The 17,692-nt window shown below is 44.8% G+C and overlaps 1 protein-coding gene across 8 annotated transcripts in view; it reads left to right on the plus strand.

Annotated features, from left to right (window-relative positions):
* Positions 1-15,335, plus strand: part of ZMYM4 (zinc finger MYM-type containing 4) — a 34,171-nt gene extending 18,836 nt beyond the window's left edge. For 5 of the 8 annotated variants that reach the window (XM_042833859.1, XM_042833860.1, XM_042833864.1 and 2 more), the window contains 18 exons: positions 44-316; positions 782-932; positions 1,175-1,347; positions 1,706-1,856; positions 3,280-3,420; positions 3,715-3,752; positions 4,925-5,069; positions 5,471-5,589; positions 5,919-6,090; positions 6,713-6,766; positions 6,879-7,058; positions 7,544-7,638; positions 7,968-8,139; positions 9,529-9,680; positions 10,402-10,513; positions 11,801-12,049; positions 12,356-12,485; positions 13,591-15,335. In XM_042833859.1, coding sequence (XP_042689793.1) covers positions 44-316; positions 782-932; positions 1,175-1,347; positions 1,706-1,856; positions 3,280-3,420; positions 3,715-3,752; positions 4,925-5,069; positions 5,471-5,589; positions 5,919-6,090; positions 6,713-6,766; positions 6,879-7,058; positions 7,544-7,638; positions 7,968-8,139; positions 9,529-9,680; positions 10,402-10,513; positions 11,801-12,049; positions 12,356-12,485; positions 13,591-13,798 — 2,715 coding nt within the window. In that variant the 3' untranslated portion in view covers positions 13,799-15,335. Of the gene's footprint in view, positions 1-43; positions 317-781; positions 933-1,174; positions 1,348-1,705; positions 1,857-3,279; positions 3,421-3,714; positions 3,753-4,924; positions 5,070-5,470; positions 5,590-5,918; positions 6,091-6,712; positions 6,767-6,878; positions 7,059-7,543; positions 7,639-7,967; positions 8,140-9,289; positions 9,384-9,526; positions 9,681-10,401; positions 10,514-11,800; positions 12,050-12,355; positions 12,486-13,590 lie in introns of those variants that run through there. The other 3 variants (XM_042833866.1, XM_042833861.1, XM_042833865.1) reach the window with 3 other exon arrangements.
* Positions 15,336-17,692: the final 2,357 nt, after the last annotated feature.

Genomic DNA, 17,692 nt, shown 5'->3' on the forward strand with positions numbered 1-17,692 from the left:
TACACAGCTGTAAAATAAGGCTCTTGTTTTTGCTCTTCTGCAGAATTTGTTCAACAAACCTGCAGGAGTGAACTCTTCAGTCGTACCCCTGTCTCAAGGTCAAGTCATCGTAAGCATTCCCTCGGGGACAACGGTGTCAGCAGGTGGCACCACCTCCACTGCATCTCCCAGCTCTGGGAGCAGTTCAGCTGCAGCTGGTCTACAGAGGCTGGCTGCCCAGTCCCAGCAAGTCACTTTTGCCCGCAAGGTTGTAAAACTCTGGTGTCAGCACTGTAACAGATTATTTGCAACCAAGCCAGAACTGCTTGACTTCAAGGTAATAAAGACCAGGACTTCTCTGGCTTGTCTCTCTCGATCAGACAGCTCAGAAATTATAACCTCTATGGCTGTGGTCTGTTGGTGCTGCTCTGTTGTTTGCTGTGATCTGCTGTGGGGGAATTTGGAACCGATTTTATTATCATTCAATCGTTATCAAAATTAATACTGAAAAACAGAAAACAACTGAAAAACAGAAACCCCACACTCAAACCATTACGTGTCGAAATAAGCACATTCCTGATCCTTCATCCCAGAGATGATCTTTTAATTCCTGCACAAAGCACGTGGGTGAGGACTCGTGGCAGAAAATTCTGCTGTCTTTGCTGAAAATCTATTTGGACTTACTTTGCTGGTGCTGTCTGTTGATGATTTTTCAAGTGCATAAATATGCTGAGTTCTTACGATTTAAATGTCGTAACTGGATATGAAATATTGAAACCAAAACATTCTGACTGTGTCGCAGGGTAAAATGTTCCAGTTTTGTGGGAAGACCTGCTGTGATGAATATAAGAAGAGGAGGAGTGTAACAGCACTGTGTGAATACTGCAGAACTGAGAAAATTATCAAGGAGACGGTGCGAATCGCGGGCATAGATAAGCCATTCTGCAGTGAAGGTAAGAAAGAGCAAGGCTGTCTCTCAGAGAAATGAAGTTAGAAGAGTCTTGCCTTAAAATTATTTGTGATACTAAGGGAAACCTAATAAACCAGGTCAGAAAAATGTATTTTAGGCTTAGAAACCTGGAACTTCATTCACACTGTAATGCCGTATTTCAACAAATGAACCAGAAATGCCAAAGACACAACAGTTTGATATTGAAGGATGCTTTTGTTATTCTGCTGTTTTTCCTTCTCTTAGGTTGCAAACTGCTCTATAAACATGACTTGGCTAAGCGCTGGGGAAACCACTGTAAAATGTGCAGCTACTGTTTGCAGACCTCCCCCAAACTGGTCCAGAATCTCTTTGGGGGGAGAATGGAAGAATTCTGCTCAGAAGAGTGCATGTCTAAATTCACAGTTTTGTTTTACCAGGTAAATAATAATGTCATATTCTCTATAGCACAAAAGTGTTAGTGGAACTTCTGAAAGTTAGGAGCTGTGTTAAATGCCTGTGGTTGACCTCCGTGTCCCTGGAAGGTGTTACATACACATATGAGAGATGAGGAAATCCTTCTCAGCTTTGGAGTGGCAGTTTCACAAATAAAGAAAACCTGATATGTCTCTGGGGGGGGAGGGAACCTGAGTGTCCTGCTGCTTTGTGTCACACTGATGCACTCTTAAAGATTTATTTACACCGTGTTTGCTGAGCGTGTTGTGAAGAGGTTGGTTTGCATACACGCTTTGTTGCCTTTAACACACACGTTTAATTTCTCTCTCTCTGTTGTCCCAGATGGCAAAGTGTGATGGTTGTAAGAGACAAGGTAAACTGAGCGAGTCTCTGAAATGGCAAGGAGATGTGAAACATTTTTGCAATCTGCTTTGTATTCTGATGTTCTGTAAGCAGCAACGTACTTCTGACCTTCCAGCCTCAAACAACACAGGTAAAACGGGATGTGGCCAGCATTACCTCTTAATGTGTGTGATAATGATAGGAATGTTTCTTTGGAAAATCCATTTAGTGAATTTTTACAGCCCTCTATTGGGGTGCTTGTCCATTGTAATTGAATGGGCTCAGTTTAAGATATGTCTTTTACTTCAGGAAGTTTCAAACTTCCATAGGTATGAAATGATGTTGTTCATGAAGCAAACCTGTATTTTGATTTTTGGTATTAAACATAAGCACTTACTTTTTATCTGCTTTCCTAAAAAAGGAAGCCCATTTCAATAGGCTGAAATGTACTGATATCTGTTGAAGGCATGATAAATACTCAGCTTCCTGTACTTGGTAAGGCAGAGATAAAGGAGAATGTTAATGTTCATTTAACAAGGAAAGTCAAGCGGATAAGTGCTTAGGTTTAGTGGCTGTAAATGTTTGTTTTGATGTACGACTTGTTGCTGGTTCTGTGTTGTCAGTAGGCGTTGAAGACTTGCATTTTCTGTGTCATTAAGTGTTGATTCTTCGAGTATCAGTTCTGAGGTTAATGTATGCTGTAGCTGTTTTGTTGCTCATTATTTCAGCAGGTGGAATGGGGAGGAGGGTGGGAGTGAAGCCCACAGGAATAGGAACTGTGAGTTTCTGTAGGGAATGAAATGCAAAGGGAAGAAAGGAAGAAAGGCGCACAAAGACAGGAAGAGGAAGCGAAACAAAGGGCAGAAATAGCACTGATCCTAAAGAGGGGCATGTTCTCCCAGAGAGTGATGGTGACTGCAACAGTAAGGTACCCATTAAGCAATAAAGAATATTAACTGACAGTTTATAGTATGCACCAGGCCATACTATATTGAGTTCTGTGCTCCTGCTTCGCTTGGTGGGGATTGTTTTCTTTGACTAAGAGTAATATAAAAGTAACTTTTTGCCTTCAGGCCGTAATTAGACTGTGTGACACTCCTGATTTTTATCAGTATGCTTGGCTGTTAGCAAGGAAGTGGCTGAGAACAGTATTTGTCACGAAATGCAATCGTGATGCTTTTAAGTAGGAAGAACCTAAAAGTTCCTCTGCAAGAGTGTCGTAAAATCCACCCCATTCATCATTTGTTAGGATCTTGAGGATGGTGCTGAGCACAGTGGGACACCTGCTTCTGTTGTCTGCTCAGTGCTGCTCTAAGAGACGTGCTACTAGAGACAGAAAACTGCTTTCATACTGTGATAAACTTCTGAAAAGCCTCAGTGAATTGAAAACAGCTGAAGTTTGCTTATGGATCCAACTTCTATTTGAGCTGGAATCCTCCAGTTTGACACACTCTCCTCATAAAGCAGGCTTTTTCATCTGGAGATAAATCCGGAGGGTGGATGTTGTTTCAGAAACGCCGTTGTGTCTCCCATCATATTGCTTACTGCTGTTTTCTTCTGTTCGTTCCATCCAGCAAACCCTTCTACAGCACCAGCTTCCTCGTCAGGCCCTCCTTCTTTGAGGAAGGACTCAACCCCAGTCATAGCAAATGTGGTGTCCCTTGCGAGCACCCCTGCTGCCCAGCCTACGGTTAACTCCAACAATGTTTTACAGGGTAGGACTGTTACAGTTGATTTCTCTATTTTTAAATCTCTATTCCTGCATATTTGTATTTGTTCAGGGGTCTTTTCCACTGAGGACAACGGCTTCTTCATTATGCTTCGTGTCTTTGCTGAGGGTTGCTGTCTTGTCTCTCCTTTACCTACATGTAAATACTGACGTAGGTCTGTTCACTTGCAGTGGGGAATGAGGTTAAAGGAAATTCTTTTTCCCCACCTGGCAGAGTGTGGGCTGTGGTCCTTGATAAGTGCACAGACTAATCCTGTGTGTTGCTTTTTTTTATCCACAGGAGCAGTCCCTACAGTGACAGCAAAAATAATAGGAGATGTAAGTTTTACAAGAGACTATTTTTCTCACTTTCGTCCAGATTGTATCAATAACAAGTAAAGTATCCAATATTTAGCACCTTAATTTTGTAACTATTTTTCCTGGTTCTGACTGACATTTAAGATTCATCCAGCTTGCAGTTACACACCTTATCCATTTTTAAAAATGTGTGATGTAGAAGTTCTCATGTGTACAGTGACGGGTTGATTTGATGGCTTGGCAAGGCTTATCAGACTGTGGCTCTTGAGATGGCAGCAGCTCTCAAGCACTTTGTGCATGGCTTTTGTACTGAAGGCTAATTTTTGTGGCCAGAGGTGGGATGTGATGTCAGGAGGGCTGCTGTGGAAGAAGGAAACCAGCATGGGCTGCTGGGACTGATGTTATCCACCTCTTGCAGCTTAGCTGTTCTTCCCCACTCCTTTGTAGTGTGGTAGTGAAGCTATGGGGAACGGCTGTCACTTCTTATATGTGACTAACTCCTAGAGTTCCTGTTCTTGGGCTCTTTGAGGTAGGTGGTGTACATCTTGGAACTCTCTTAAATTAGGAAGATTTTGTTAGGTAGCTTGTTGTTTCTGGGAGATTGGCATCCTTCCTTCTATCTGGAGGGTAATTTATGGATTAGAGTATCATTTTTTTGTAATGAAACAGATCGTGTTGTATGAACGCATGACTGGAAATCACTGTTGGCAGAGCACAAAATTAATGCAAGCATAAAAAGTCAGTCTGTGTATAATTAGGAAGTGATACTGCCAGCGTTTGTGTTCCATTTTTTTCTATTCCTTTGCAGTGATTTCACATTGATTTACTGAAGGTTTTTTGAGTATATGTATCAGCCAGTATTTTTGTCATCAGGAGTATCTTAAGTGCTGATCTTAAAATTCTACTGCTGATAAAAAAGAAGTTTATAGAGGTTTGACTACAGAAACCAAATACCCTCTGAGATCTGTTTTTTGCTTTGCAGTAAAATAAGTTGATGTGAAGTGCAGAAAACACCAAATGGATCACACCAAAAAAACACCAAATAGCAAGCTATTTAATGGGAGCTTGTAAATTTAGTTAATAAAGACAGTTTGAAATTGTTCAACATTTCCTAGCAGAGGACAAGTATGAATCTTACAATATCATACTGCAACCAATGCTGACTGTGCCCTCATTTATATTTTTCCAAACAGGCAAGCACTCAGACAGATGCCCTGAAACTGCCATCTTCACAGCCACCTAGGCTTCTGAAAAACAAAGCATTGTTGTGCAAGCCAATCACACAGACTAAGGCCACCTCATGCAAACCTCATACACAAAATAAAGAATGCCAGACAGGTATGTGTTTAATCTCCAACCCATTTTATAGAAGCCTGTAGTGCAGTCAGCGTGTGTGATTTATGCAACAGACTTAGTAGTCTTTTCCTACGGTCTTGTAATTAGCTGTGAGATGACTGTAATAGCATTTATTTGGCTGCAGACCATAGCATTTATTTCCTCTCCCTTCCTTTCCACCATTCATGTATTTGGTCACTGTGCTGCTTATTTCCAAACTGTTCTGTCACTGTTTGTTCCAGCAGTGCTGACGTGCGAGATGACTGTGAGCAAAGATGTGCTGTGCCCATTGAGTGACAAGCAGAAGTCACTACTAGTGGAACACCAAGCAGTTGTGGTGGACACTCTGAAGTGTGTGAGGGTCTCATGGTCACACAATTTTTGTTTTGTTTTTAATGTAACAGAGGAAGAAGAAGTTCAACCCAAAATCATTGTGGTACCTGTTCCTGTACCAGTGTTTGTGCCAGTACCCCTCCACCTCTACACACAGTACACACCAGTTCCACTTGGGATGCCAGTACCTGTAAGTTATGCTCACGTTCACTGAAGAACTGGTTTGCAGTTTTGGTTTTGATTAAGAGCTGTGTGACTGGGCTTTCTGATTAGACACATGAGTGGTATTTGGAGTCTGTGAAGCCATTTCCTTATCACCTACTTAGCTTCATTATGTCAAAACACCAATTCATAGGGTAATTGCAGAGATGACAAGGGCTTTTTTGTCCTGGAGTTATTTAAAATTACGTGTAGTTCTAAAAGTGTGTAAGTAAGATTAAATAAGTAGAATCTCCCTTGTGTGTTTGCTGCTTCCCTTCATCCCAAACAATCTCTAATAATTTCTGCATGTCTGTGTAGGTACCAGTTCCCATGCCTTTCCCAACTACTTTGGATAATGCTGATAAGATCCTTGAAACAATTCAGGATATCAAAGAGAAGATTCCCATAAGTCCATTTGAAGCAGATCTCCTTCAGATGGCAGAAATGATTGCAGAAGATGAGGAGAAAGACAAAACACACTCTCATGGTGGTATGTGGTGCTTTTAAAAGGGAACTAAATGCAGTGAGATAGAGGGGTCCTCTCCTCATGGTAAATAGGCAGAGAAATGGGTGTGTAGCCTCTGTTATCTGCAGAGCTTTATGTGTCTTTGCATTCCTTTTCCTCAATCCTAGGTGCTGATTTAACTTACGTTGGCAGTAACAGGTTGCTAGTGGAAGTAATCTCCAGACCAGTACATCATGCACTGGCAGGAGACAAAATCAAGAAGGCAGAGCAGCTGCTTTTCAAGAATATTTTCCTGTCAGGCTTGTTATGGTGGATTCCTGAAGGGTGATGTGGGTTAGAATGTGTTGGAAAGCAGTCATACTATGCAACAGAAGTGGAGCAAGCTGAAAAGAAATGAACAAAATACTGCATTTGCCTGCAGATGACTGCCAGTGACAAATATGGAGGGATGAAAATAGAACATGGGTTAATTCTTTTTCTCCCATAACAGCGTGAGCTAGGAGAGAGCTGTGATAAAACTGTTGTGGGGGGTAAGGTGTGGAAGCACTGTGACCTCATACATGTATTTTTTTGGCATTCACAATAGTGTATTAGTTGTGTAGGCTGTAAATCATTTGTAGATGAAAGTTTCCTTCTTTCTCTAAAGGCTCTCAAACATCTGAGCATGAGCTCTTCCTGGACCCCAAGATGTTTGAGAAAGGTCAGTTTGACTTTTTCTTGCAAAGGGACTTTGATCCAGACATATCTTCAAAGCCTCCTTTTTGTCTGTCCTTTCCTGTAGCACGTGGTATATCTGATTGCTCTCATTACAGACCAAGGTAGCACTTACAGTGGAGATCTAGAATCAGAAGCAGTATCCACTCCACACAGCTGGGAAGAAGAGTTGAATCACTATGCCTTACGATCAAACGCCCTGCCAGAACCAGATCCAGAACCCAAGCAGATCTCCAAAGGTGAAGTGGAACAGGACCTGGAGGCAGATTTTCCATCAGGTCTGTATAACACTAAGAAAAATACACACAGCTTTGAGTCAACGTTGTCTGCTTAAGAGGGGGTTTATGTTTTCATTCAGTTAAACTGGATATTGAAAGCAGAAGCAATATGTCAGCTCTACTAAAATTTACTGTGTTTTTAAAATATTATTGCTATCTTTACAGACAGCATCTTACAGAACCACTGTTGAGAGTAGCACGTATTCTTGCCTGACTCTCTTCAATGTATCAGTTTTGTTCCTAGCTGTAATCCATGTTAGTGGTGCAAAAGAATATCAGTTCATCTGGATGAATGCAGCCACTGTTTGGGGGTGGGGCTTTTTCTTCTGAGTGCATTTATTGCCCAGTTGTTCAGTCATAAAGTATTACATGAATATACAGATGTAATTGGAGTTGCTGGGGTACTTAGTATTTTATGTGACGCTTCTTCTCAGGCTTGTTAAATCATATAATTTAAATTCTTAATGGTGTTGATTTGACTTCAGACTCATTTGACCCTCTCAGTAAGGGACTGGGTTTGCATTCGCGTTCACGAGCAAGACGGAGGCACAGAGATGGCTTCCCCCAGCCAAAAAGACGGGTAAGAAAGTCCTCTGGAGTGTTAATGCCTTGCACTTACAGCAGTAATGCTAGATGAACCCCTGGAAGTACAAACAAAGTATTGAGCCAGGGTGGAAGTGAGAATTCAGTTTAGCTACACGGCGTTTTTTCCTGTTCTTCATGATAAATACTTTCTTCTCTTCCCTGCATGTTAAAAAATGCGTGTGTATACCTTCACCTCCTCTCATGGGAGTAGCATTTTGTTACCATGTCAGTTTATTGCTCTCTTTATACGAGGTGAAGTGAAGCATCCATGGATGAAGTGCTTGCTAAGCTTTTATTTGCTTTACTTGCTTTGTTTTCCTGTAGGGACGAAAGAAGTCTGTAGTTGCTGCAGAGCCCCGCAATCTGATGCAGGGCTCCTACCCAGGATGCTCTGTTTCTGGGATGACCCTGAAGTACATGTATGGGGTGAATGCCTGGAAGAACTGGGTCCAATGGAAAAATGCACAGGAGGAACAAGGGGACCTGAAGTTTTCAGGTAAACAGGAATAATTGGCTGAATAACTCGGTATAATATGTTTGTCAAGACAAAATTCAGTTTTAAAATAGCCATAAGTAGACAAAAGTTTTCAGAGCATCTTGCATTTAAAAATCTCAGCCATTGCTTTCTTAGTTGATCCATTACCTTTCAAAGCAGGCTCTGAAATACCAGATTTCAACACGAAATGTTGGTCTTTTAACCTCACGTGTGTGTTCGTTTGCATGCACTAATTCTTCACTTCTAGAACAGCTGTTCTATGCAGCTGCAAAGCCCTTACTAAGCTGTTAGTAGACCACACTTACAAGCTGACTACACAGACTTGGCCCTGTCTTTCCATCTGTAGCTCATACATTCACAAAGTATTTGTCAGCATCGGTGTTTGCTGTAAAAAGCTGTGCACCACAGTGTTCTTTCTGAGCTGCTGGAAACAAACCTTCCACAAGTGCACCCATTCTGTGCTGCACTCTGCCTGAAAGTACCTTTAAAAGGTATGAATTGTTCCTTGGGTCTCACTGGGGTGATAGATAATAATGACAATATAAATGTCACTTCTGCTTGTTTTTCTAATTATGGATGTTTTTTGGGTTTTAGTTCTTGTACAAAAGCACAGCCCCGCTCCTGGGGTTTGGCACTGTCTGACTCCCCTTTTCCCTGGTCTCAAGTCTGTCTTACATGCTCACACTGAATGTTTTGTGGGCAAGTTTTCAGAATGCAGCAGAGAATTTGATTTAGTTTTGTAACTGAGCTTTTTGAGGACAGTGGGGAAGAGAACAGGCAGTATTAAATGCTTCTGCAGTGCATAGATGTAGGTGTGGCAGAGCTTATATAAGAAAGATCCCAAAAGGGAAAATGCTGTTTAGAATGAGCTCTGCTTTCTCCTCTGTCATTACACGAGAGCAGCTGTTTTTTGTTTTAATCACATGAATGGTGGGCTTTTCTCATAGCTAAGAAAACAAAGGTTCCCAACAGCTCCAGGAAACGATAGCAATCCCCACAGCAAGGTTCCCTGCTCAGCCCCAGGCAGTCGCTCAGCAGTGTGGAGTGGCCAAGCAGTCATTTCACTGCAGGTTCTTTGATGGATTCTCTGTGCTGCTTCATTTTCTGAATCTCACAGCCCTGTAAATTCTCCATTCCTTTTCCCTTTAAGGAGTCGAATTCTCTGTGCTCAGCTCGTGCCCAGAACTACTAGGAAATATTCAGGATCCTTTTCTCACTCAAGGTTCCCCTGAGTCCAGCTGTGAAGGATTTGCCAACCCTGCTATGCCAGCCCAAGTGCAGTTACCATTGCTGCACCAGATCTTGGATGCAGTGAACCCCCTGGTGTTTAAGTGTAAAGATTTAATCTCTGGAATAAAGATATTTCTTTAATCGTGTTCCTCACCGCAGTTCGTCCTGTGAAGCTCAAGGAGGACATTCTCTCGTGCACTTTTGCTGAGCTGAGCTTTGGCCTGTGCCAATTTATTCAAGAGGTGCGGAGACCGAACGGAGAAAAATACGATCCTGACAGCATCTTATACTTGTGCCTTGGAATTCAGCAGGTAAACCACAATCAGGGTGCTGCAGAGAGCATACAAACTTGTAGTGGCCTTCTAGGCTTCGTACCCATAGTCTCAAGTAGCTGCTTGTTTTTTGTAGAGGTGAGAACGTATCTTTTTGTGCTTCTTTCTTAGTGTGGCTTAATCTCTTACTCTACTAATTTGTTTTTTGATCAGAGTAAACAAACCTCTTCTGTACTTGGGAGGAATGTGACGTGGAGGGCTTGACACAAATCTGTAGGTTTGGGACTGTATTTACCCCTTTAATGTATAGGAAAGAATTGTAGTAACCTGAGGTTCCTCAGAAGAATTTGATTTGTGGTTGAATGCTGTAGATCTAAAATAGCTGCACAGTGCTCTTCTGAGATGTGAGTTTACATGGAAGAGATTGCCTGGCAAAGGCTGTGCTCATTCCCTAGCTCTATTTCAGCAGCTCAATCTGCTGGGCTGCTTTTTCAAGAATATTTTAATACCTAGAGGATGGTGATTTTTTGCAGAAGAGAGCTCTAGAGCTGGGAATAATGAAAATGATTCTGGCCTAGATCTCTCATTTCATACCAAGGAAATCCCAGTCCGTGCAGAAAATCTGATGTGGTATCTTACTGAAGATTTCATTTTGGACCATAAGACACTCAGACGTAGGAAGGGTGAAGCATCTGATGTCCTGTATCTCTGCAATGTTGTGTATTCATAAATTACATGTCTTCCTTTTTTTCTCTCGTAGTACCTGTTTGAGAATGGTAGAATAGATAACATTTTTACCGAGCCCTATTCCAGGTTTATGATTGAACTTACAAAACTTTTGAAAATCTGGGAACCTACAATTCTTCCAAATGGTAGGACAATTATTTTATTTCGTGTAGCTGCATGACAAAGCCTTATTATGAGTATTTTTCTCAGTGCCATGAAGAAGGGTGTGATCTGAGGCATTCACATTAGTCTCCTCTTTCTCCACCATGCAGTTGTTTGTGGTAGACTAGAATCATGGATTGTGTGTCTGTCTCTACCAGTTATGGGTTTCACTTAAAGATTCCTTTCCCTCCTTTGATCGATCTCTCAGCCCCTTTAAAGGCTTCCCACTCCTGCAGTCAGTGTGCTGGTTCTCTTTGCTCAAGTTTGAGCTGATCTTTTTGAATGCAGAATTGTGTGCAGTGTTTGAGATGAGTTGCTTGGAGTGGAGCTGCAGAAGTGTTTCCACATCAGTACTGGAAATACTTCTGATCAATCAGGATCGTCTGAGGAGATCCTTGGAGCCTTGTCTCAACTCCTTGGCTCCAAGTTCTTCTCACCTCAATCGCATTAAGAGTTCCCCAATCCTGCAGATATCATTAATTGTCCTTGAAGGATATTCATGCAGTTTATGAAGGTGGTCAGAAGCAATATGAAGATGTAAGATCTTTTTTTCAGATTGCCACCAAAACATGAGTGATACCAACAGCTCCATAGATGGATCTGAAACTGGCTTTTTGTTTACAACTCCCTGTTGGTGCAGAAATAACCCAATTACTTATAGGCAGCTGTGTACAGTGGAGTTTTCTTGCAGAACAAATCTTTCATCAGCCTCAATTTCTCCTTCCTAACTTAGGATGATAAAACTGGGTGATCTGTGTATAGAGATGGGGTATTTTAAACCCGTGCTCCATGTCCCAGGAGCTGGATGTTCCTGCAGTCAGCTGATTTAATGCAATTAAAACTGAGCGAGGTTCTGCTGATGTCTGTAATCTTCCTTTGTATGCCTTTGTCCATTCATCAGGTGTTGAAGATGGTGCTGTTCCACAGCTTGGCTCTCCACACTCCCTCTATGTCCTTGCATGCAGTGCTCTTGGTTTTATGTTGCAGTTACCTGTGATAGATCTGATTTTGTTGGAATGCACAGTTGGTTCATGTACAAAGTTAGCTGGAAGAAGACTTAATTCATCTCTGACAGAATCTGCCAATGTAATTTTACTCATTTCTGTGTCCTGCTCTGCTCATGTATGAGGGTTTGCTTTGGGAAGATAGGGAAAATCTCTTAGATGGCCAGCAGCCTGTAAAAGCCATTACATTCCTTTGTAACTGAGCATGAGGAGCTGTCCTAAAATTACACAGGTGACACTTCTTCTTTCTCTGCACATTGTTTCTAGGTTATATGTTCTCAAGAATAGAAGAGGAACACTTGTGGGAGTGTAAGCAACTGGGTGCATATTCCCCCATAGTTTTACTGAACACGCTGCTATTCTTCAACACCAAATACTTTCAACTAAAGAATGTCAGTGAGCACCTGAAGCTGTCCTTTGCCCACGTCATGAGGAGGACCAGGACCCTGAAGTACAATACTAAGACAACATATTTACGTTTTTTCCCACCCTTTCAAAAACAAGAGGTAGAATCAGGTGAGTGGATGCTTTGTGATCACTTCAGTTTCTGCAATCATGTTTCTATGATCTCCTCCTCATTTGAAAAGGGCAGGGGAGAAAAGCATAGAATAAGCAGAGCCGTGGGTAGTTTGGTTTCTGCTGTTATCTTGCACTTTTTCCTTCACTCTGGGATGATTTAAAGAGAAACAGTTTGAAGGCAGCCACCTCAAGCAATGTGTTTCGAGGTGTTGCAGAGTCCAGTCAGGCTGGTGCTGAGCTCTGTGTAACCTTCCATGTGCTGCTCTTCTCTGAACTCGAGCGATGCCATTTTTGTGTGTCCAGATAAACTGTCTGTAGGCAAAAGGAAACGTGGAGAAGATGAGGAGATTTCAACAGCAGTGGAAATGGCTGAAAATGCAGATAACCCCCTGAGGTGTCCGGTGCGACTCTATGAATTTTACTTGTCAAAATGGTAAGTGATAGAACTTCACCTTTGATCTGCACCTAGATCAGAACAGGAATTCAGGCAGTGACTCTCCTCAGACATCTTGTTCTTTGTGAAAGAGGGTAGGAAAAGTGTCATTTAGGCAAAAGTGGTGATGGCTCTTGCTTGCTGAGATGTGAGATTAATTTTTATTTAGCAGTTAGAGACCAGCAAGGACACAGACACAAATCATTTTGCCTTTCCTGCTTGGTATCAACTTTAGGTAGATCTGAGAGCAGGTGGGGCGTGGTGTCCCTCAAAGAAAAGACACCAACAGAATGGAACAGGATCTCACTGGTGTCAGCTGCAACTCAAATAAATCACCCTCCAAAATGCACCTGGTGAGCTTCCTGCAGAGTCCCATGGCTCTGTTTGTGCCTCGCAGCTGCCCCGACTCTGTTGTATCTTCCTTGTATTTGCTTGCATAGCTTTAGAAGATGTTAGCTGTCCTTGGGCTGAGAAGGATTTCCATGTTCCTCAAGGAATATCAGCTCCTGCAGAGCCCTGCAGCGGCACGAGCTGCAGTGAGTTCGCTTTGCTGTTCTGATGTGAAAGCACCAAGGCCAAGCAGGAGGGATCCTTGCTCTGGAGGACTTTGTCCCTTCCTTCCAGCACGGAGATCTGATGGTCAGTTTGCCAAGCACAAGAGCTCCCATTCTGCAGCAGGAGAAGCAGGCTGGGCTTGAGTTCTGCTGCTCCTTCCACATTTATTGTCCCAGAGCTGTGGAACGGAGGGATGGAAGGTTTTGTTTAGAGATGGAATGGCAGGCACTTCTGTCAGTCACACAAAGACTCCGGTGTTGGATGGTTGGTGTGGATGACACTGCAGCTGAAGAGCTGCAGAAGAGAAGTCACTGAAGTCTTTGTTTCTTTGTAAGCAGCTGGAGCCAAGAGCTTGGGAACAGCTTAAATGTCCACAGAGCTGAAGAGGGGAAACCAATCCCCTAACAGAAAGATTCTGATTGTACTGCTTCAACGGCAGTGTTGTGACCTCAGTGTGACTCCCGTTTTCCTTGTTGTTTCTCCGTGGCTTTTTTCTGAGTGAGGCTTTTAAAGCTGCCTTCTGTGATGTGTTTTCTTTTTCCGTTGACAGCTCTGAAAGTGTGAAGCAGAGAAGTGATGTGTTTTACCTTCAGCCCGAGCGCTCCTGTGTACCCAACAGCCCCATGTGGTATTCCACATTGCCCATAGACCCAGGGACTTTGGACATCATGTTAACTCGCATTCTTATGGTGAGGGAGGTACACGAAGAACTTGCCAAAGTCAAATCAGAAGATTCTGATATTGAGTTATCAGACTAACTGAAGTGGGATGTTTTCCTTTGAATGCATCGGAAGCACCAAACTGTGAATACGTCCAGCTTTTGGAAAATGTGTATGAAATCAGCCAGGATGGTGTCACCTACAGGCATATTTGGAACCACAGCGGATGTACAAACTGGAACTGGAAGGAGACAAGCTCCATAAGCTGCAAGAAGCAACGTCCTGTGGCAGGCAGCCACGAATCCTCTGAACAAATACAAGTTGAACTAACCTGTTTGAGTGGTGCATAAATCCTTTATCTGTGTAGGGTTTAAAAAAGAAAAAAAAAAAAAAAAAAAAAAAAAAAAAAGAGATTTTTTTTTAAAGGAAAATGGTCGTGGAACATCTCCCATAAGGTGTCAGGCTGTGGCTCACGTCACCTCTCAGCCTGCTGGCTGGCAGTCCTTGCTGCCAAAGAACAGTGGAGATCTTGGAGGTCTTCACGGGAACAGGAGAGGATTTGGTGGTATGGAGAGAACCAGGCGACTTCCGTGACAAACACCAACAAGCTTTTGTAATGTTTTGTAAAGCCGGGATCAAACGCTGGCAGGCAGAGGCTGAGGGCACAGCAGGGAGCTGCTGAAGCCGTGGCTGCGGTGCCAGCCTTGCTGTCAGCCCAGGGCAGCAGCTCCCAGCCGAGCTGTGCACAGTGCTGTAGGTCAGAGCTGAGAGCATCGCCTCTGGGTTCCCTATGGGAGGGGGCAGCCGTGGGGCAGGAGCAGCAGATCCTTTACCTGCCCCCAGCTCTGCAGGCTGTCGATTCTAATCTAGCAAATACTGAGGTGCGTGGACGTTTTTTTTTCCCCTTGAGGCAGCTTTCCTTTCTCCTCTCTCCCCACTCCTGTGGTTTTGGTTATTTCAGAGGGCAAATCCCCAGGGTTACTCGGACAAAGGGACGTGCACTCTTTCTCTTTCCACCCTTGCAGTGCAGTGTTGTGCGAAGGACGCAGTATTACTTCTGACAGCAGAACTGTGGCAGCCAGCAGCCCTGTGTGTCTTTCCCACCCCACGCAGGGAGGTGCAGAGGTGTGATGCTGGGAAGTCAGGAAGCCTTTCTGGAGGCTTGGCTTTGAAGAGAAGAGCTCCCACCTTGTGCTGAGAGGACAGGACCTCATCAGATGCTGTCCGTGCCTCCATGCATAGCTGTGTGTTTCTGATGACTTAGCGACCACAAATCCATTGGAAACCCAAACTTTGCAGAAGAGAACGGTGTGGGTTTTCTCTAGTTCTGGTCAGCTGTCCATCTGCTGTAAAACAGGGGTCTGACATTTGATCTCGTCACTACAATTTCAAGAGGTGAAAATCGACAGCCTTTCGTTACCTTTTCTTTTTTGTTTCGTTTTTCGTTTGTTGGTCGTTGTCTTTTTTTTTTAATTATTTTTTTTTTTAGAGGTAACAAAAGTAATTTAACAAGAAAAAATAATAAAATCAGAAAAGTAGCCTATTGACGTCGTGTAAACTCGGTAGTCCTGTCCCTTGCCTGTAACAGATTTCACTGATGTATTTTTTAATACAGAAAACTTATGTGAAAAGTAAAGCTGCCCCTGGTTGTGTCTGCTCCAAGCCCACTGTGTGTGTGTGTGTGTGCTGCCCTGCTCTGCTCTGCCCTCCTGGGCAGGATCCTGGTTCCCTTGGCTGTCGTCCATCTGTACCGTTGCAGAAGCTGCCCTGGCTGCTCGGAGGCTCGTTGGAGGTTGGTTTCATGCTCTGAACGCCGACCTTCCCTCCCCACGGCGGTGTTGCAGTGGTTTGAACGCAGGCACGGCGTTTTGTGCTGGGATGCTTCAGGGAAAAAGGAGTTCAGTGACCGCATGGCTGGGTCTGTAGGGGGTGGAAAGAAGCCCGGGCTGCACTGGTGGCATGGAGCTGTGTCTGAATCTCAGTGTCAGGAGGAGGGAAGGAGCCAGGAGCTGCTGCATAATGCATTCGGTTTGCCCTGTCTGGAGCCCGTTGCTTTTTTGTGAGCACTTCTGCTTATGTTGATTTTATTTTTCCAGGTACTTAGAATGGAAGGGATTTGCCCTCAGCAGGGAGAGGTGAATCCCTAAAAGCGTGGCTGGCTGAAGGCGGTTGTTCCCCATGGCAAAAAATTCCTTTTATCTCATGGCTCTGAGGCAGACAGGGCTGCTGGGTGGTGCAAGGATCAGAACAGATGCTTTCGGTTTCCATTCCGGATTGAGACCCGCCCTGGGCGCTGTGCTGAGGCTCCCAGCCCTTCGCGGTCACGCAGGTCCGAGGTACGGAGATGACGCAGCAGTGCTGGAGCTCTGAGCGCTCAGATGAGGCGCTTTGGGACAAGAGCTGAATCCCCTGCTGGCCGTGCAACGCCGTGTATTGATGGTGTAAGCTTTGGGGGAGGAAAACCTCGTGTTGGAGAGGAGAGAAACAGCCACGATGAGCGCAAGAAGGGCGACGCCTCGTGCTGGTGGCTGTCCTCCCCCATCCCCGTGCCTTCCACTGCTGCAACCCGCCTGGCTGCGGCTCAGCGCACAGAGGCGACGCTGTGGCTGTTGGCTGGGGAGGACAGGCGGCGTTTCTGAGGGTGTTGCTGCAGGGAACGGCAGCGCAGGGGTCGTGCAGAGCAGTCGGTGCTCGCAGTGTTGGTTCAGAGGTGCTCAGCCCGGTGTCTGTGGGCGGATGGAGGAGCCTGGAGGCGTTTGGTGTCGCAGTGAGGTGCAGAAAGCGGCTCAGTTACGATAGGAATTGCTCTGCCAGCTTGAGAAGGAAGGCAGGCTCTGGGTTTCTCTGGCTGTAACCTCCAGCCAAGCCACGTCCCCTCGGAGACGCAGAGTGAAAGGGCACTGAGCCCCTGCCTGCTTCCTGCAGAGAGCAGAGCCGTGGGGCCGGGTGCTGCAGAACCTTTGGGTTCAGTTGCTGACTGGGGGAGGCCTTTCAGCCCCGTGAGCAGCGCAGAATTTTGGGAGGAGGTGGTGAATGTGAGCACAGGGCACAGCTGGGACGAACAGAAAGCCTTCCTGCACCCAGCACTGCAGCTCCATCTGTCCTGCATCTGCAGGAAGGGTCGCTGAGCTGAGCTGCTGGTTTCTCAGCAGAGATTGGGGTTGCATTGAAGGAAAACCAGGAGTGCAGGAGGTGGTGATGATTCACTTGGAGGGAAGGAGGGCATTGCCACAGGAAGCTCTCGAGCTGGACGAGGCATCAAGCACCAAATCTCCACCTGCCCCCCATGCGCACAGATGGCTCGGCAGCACTGCAGTCACACCCAGCTGTGGGAGCCCCTCACCCTTCTCTCCCTGTTTATCTGGAAGGCAAAGCACAGCACTCAGAAAGGCCTCTGAGAGCCACAGGGGCTCCTCCCTCTCGCCCAGGGCTTGGTAGCACTGCTCTGCCCCCTCCCCTCTGCAGCCCAGGGCCTGACAGCACTGCTGTGCAATGGGTGACGCCTCCCATGCGCTCCTTTGCCCCTCTGTACCTCGGTTGCACCCCTCTGTAAATTGGCCAGACTTTCCTACCTCGTTTGGGCATTATGAGGCTAAATTCCATAGGATGCTTTGCAGCCCCGTGATGAAAGGTGCTATAAAGCTGCAAAGCGTTGACTTCACAAGACTCAAATAGGTCGCCAGTGCATCATAACCTATATGAAAAAGACTTCTTTTTCTTATATGAGAATTTATAGAGTTCAATGTATGGTATTAATAAGTGAATTCCTGAGACCCCCCCCCCAGAAAATAGTTTTTGTTGGAATCGTATCTGTATTCTGCAAAAGTGATTAAAAATCTTTAACCTCAACCCGAGAGTGCAGCCTCGTTTCCTGCGTGCTGTTTCACTCCTCCAGCAGAGCTCCCCGCTCCCTGCCCCACACCGTGGATAACGAGGCTCTCCCTGAGCCCTGCGCCCACCTTTTCCATTTCCTTGCACCGCAGGACCTGCGTG

This window comes from Centrocercus urophasianus, unplaced genomic scaffold, assembly GCF_019232065.1.
Source record: "Centrocercus urophasianus isolate 14NV4802_14NV808 unplaced genomic scaffold, USGS_Curo_1.0 seq_43, whole genome shotgun sequence".
In the NCBI taxonomy this organism is placed as follows: domain Eukaryota; kingdom Metazoa; phylum Chordata; class Aves; order Galliformes; family Phasianidae; genus Centrocercus; species Centrocercus urophasianus.